This window comes from Hipposideros armiger, unplaced genomic scaffold, assembly GCF_001890085.2.
Source record: "Hipposideros armiger isolate ML-2016 unplaced genomic scaffold, ASM189008v1 scaffold_360, whole genome shotgun sequence".
NCBI lineage: Eukaryota > Metazoa > Chordata > Mammalia > Chiroptera > Hipposideridae > Hipposideros > Hipposideros armiger.
Window position 1 is genome coordinate 1,174,951 of NW_017731710.1, and position 1,566 is coordinate 1,176,516.

The 1,566-nt window shown below is 30.0% G+C and overlaps 1 protein-coding gene across 13 annotated transcripts in view; it reads right to left on the minus strand.

The window, feature by feature from the left end:
- PLEKHA5 (pleckstrin homology domain containing A5) overlaps window positions 1-1,566 on the minus strand; it is a 221,049-nt gene that overhangs the window by 808 nt on the left and 218,675 nt on the right. For all 13 annotated transcript variants that reach the window (XM_019661741.1, XM_019661740.1, XM_019661738.1 and 10 more), the window contains 2 exons: window positions 1,202-1,313; window positions 332-378 (listed from right to left, as the gene is read on the minus strand). In XM_019661741.1, the coding sequence (XP_019517286.1) occupies window positions 332-378; window positions 1,202-1,313 (159 nt within the window). The remainder of the gene's footprint in view (window positions 1-331; window positions 379-1,201; window positions 1,314-1,566) is intronic.

The following is a 1,566-nucleotide window of genomic DNA, read 5'->3' on the forward strand; positions in this document are numbered from 1 at the left end:
ATCTATCAATCACCCCACAAATTTTACCAAGTATAAGAAGAAACAATATCAAAATTACGTATATTAAAAAAAGTATGATAATGTTAAAATTCTAACATAGATAAAAAATAGTGATTCAATTTTTTTTGTATTTTTTTCATTGGCGTTAAAAAAAGGGAAGAAAAATCACATTTGTTAGAAGTATCAAATTACTAAACCGGTGAAATTTCAAGATTAAAACAATGACTTAAATATATTTAAAAAACATTTTTGTTATGAGTAGAAAAGACAATTCTAATTCATGTTTTAAACATTTAAAATAACATAGTTAAGACAAACAATCCACACTTACCTCATTTTTGTATTTAACTGTTGAAAAAGGCTTTGATACTGCCATAACTATTAAAAAAATATAAAACATAACTTTACTAAATATATCTTTCTAAATACACAGAAAAAAGGAATAATTTCATTTCACTGATTTTAAATGAAGCCTTCAGTTTCTAAGCCCTCATTTACTAATGTTTGCAGAATTTGAAACCAATTATATTAAAAAACACAAATTAAAGCAACTGGTTTAAACACGAGTATAAGAGATGGGTTTTTCAGACATTCACTGGCATTAATATATTCTGACATAACCTTTTAGGAGGCACTGCGGCCCTGACGATCAAAATGGAAACATGTGTGCTCCTTTCCCATCTTGAAATCCGTCAGCACTAGCATGTATGTTTATTTATAGATACAATAATGGTCATTACAGCACGACTTATGACAGGAAAAACGAACAAGGAAACGAACTCCAAAACCTGAAAACATATTCATCAACACAGAATGGATAAATTATAGCTCATCTATACAGTGAATTCTTACACAGCTATTGTATTGTAGTTAAGGAGAAAAAAAAGCAATGGTTGAAAATATGTATAAAATGAGGCCTTTTTGTTGTTGGGGGGAAAAAACTCCTAAAACCAAAAACAGTGTGTGTGTGTTTAAAATTACAATACACGTAAAACAATGGTTTATTTTTGAGTAGGTGAGGTTGGCAGAGCTTTGCTTTTTACTTATAAACTTGTGTACTGATTCAGTGCTACAAAGAAGAATGCCTGTTTTCGGATGTCAAAAATCTACTAAAATAACAAAGAATTTTCTATGTGTCATCCCATTTAGATGTAATATTATGGTCAATTACTGCAGAATAAAACACAAAAGGCTAACTTACCTGTTTCTGCAGTGCCTCTTTGCTGTTTGTGCTTACTCAGTCCTTCCATGACATCCTGAATTCTCCAAAGTTCTTTCTGAATCTGTGCACGCTGAATTCCTGCTGATTCAGTCTATCAGTAAAAACATATCACACACAGGAAAACACAACCATTAAATAAAGTTATAAATTCCACTAATTATCGATTTAAAAAACCAGAATTGTAATAGATTAAGTTTTCAGAATATTTAATCCATTCTCAACAATTTTGCAACTTCAGTGGCAGAAATAAAGCAAAGAAAAAATTTTAATTTTTCAGCCTTAAGTGTACTATTTCATGTCTCTTCAGTAAGTTTTGTGTTGAGTTATTTATGATCCCAGGAAGA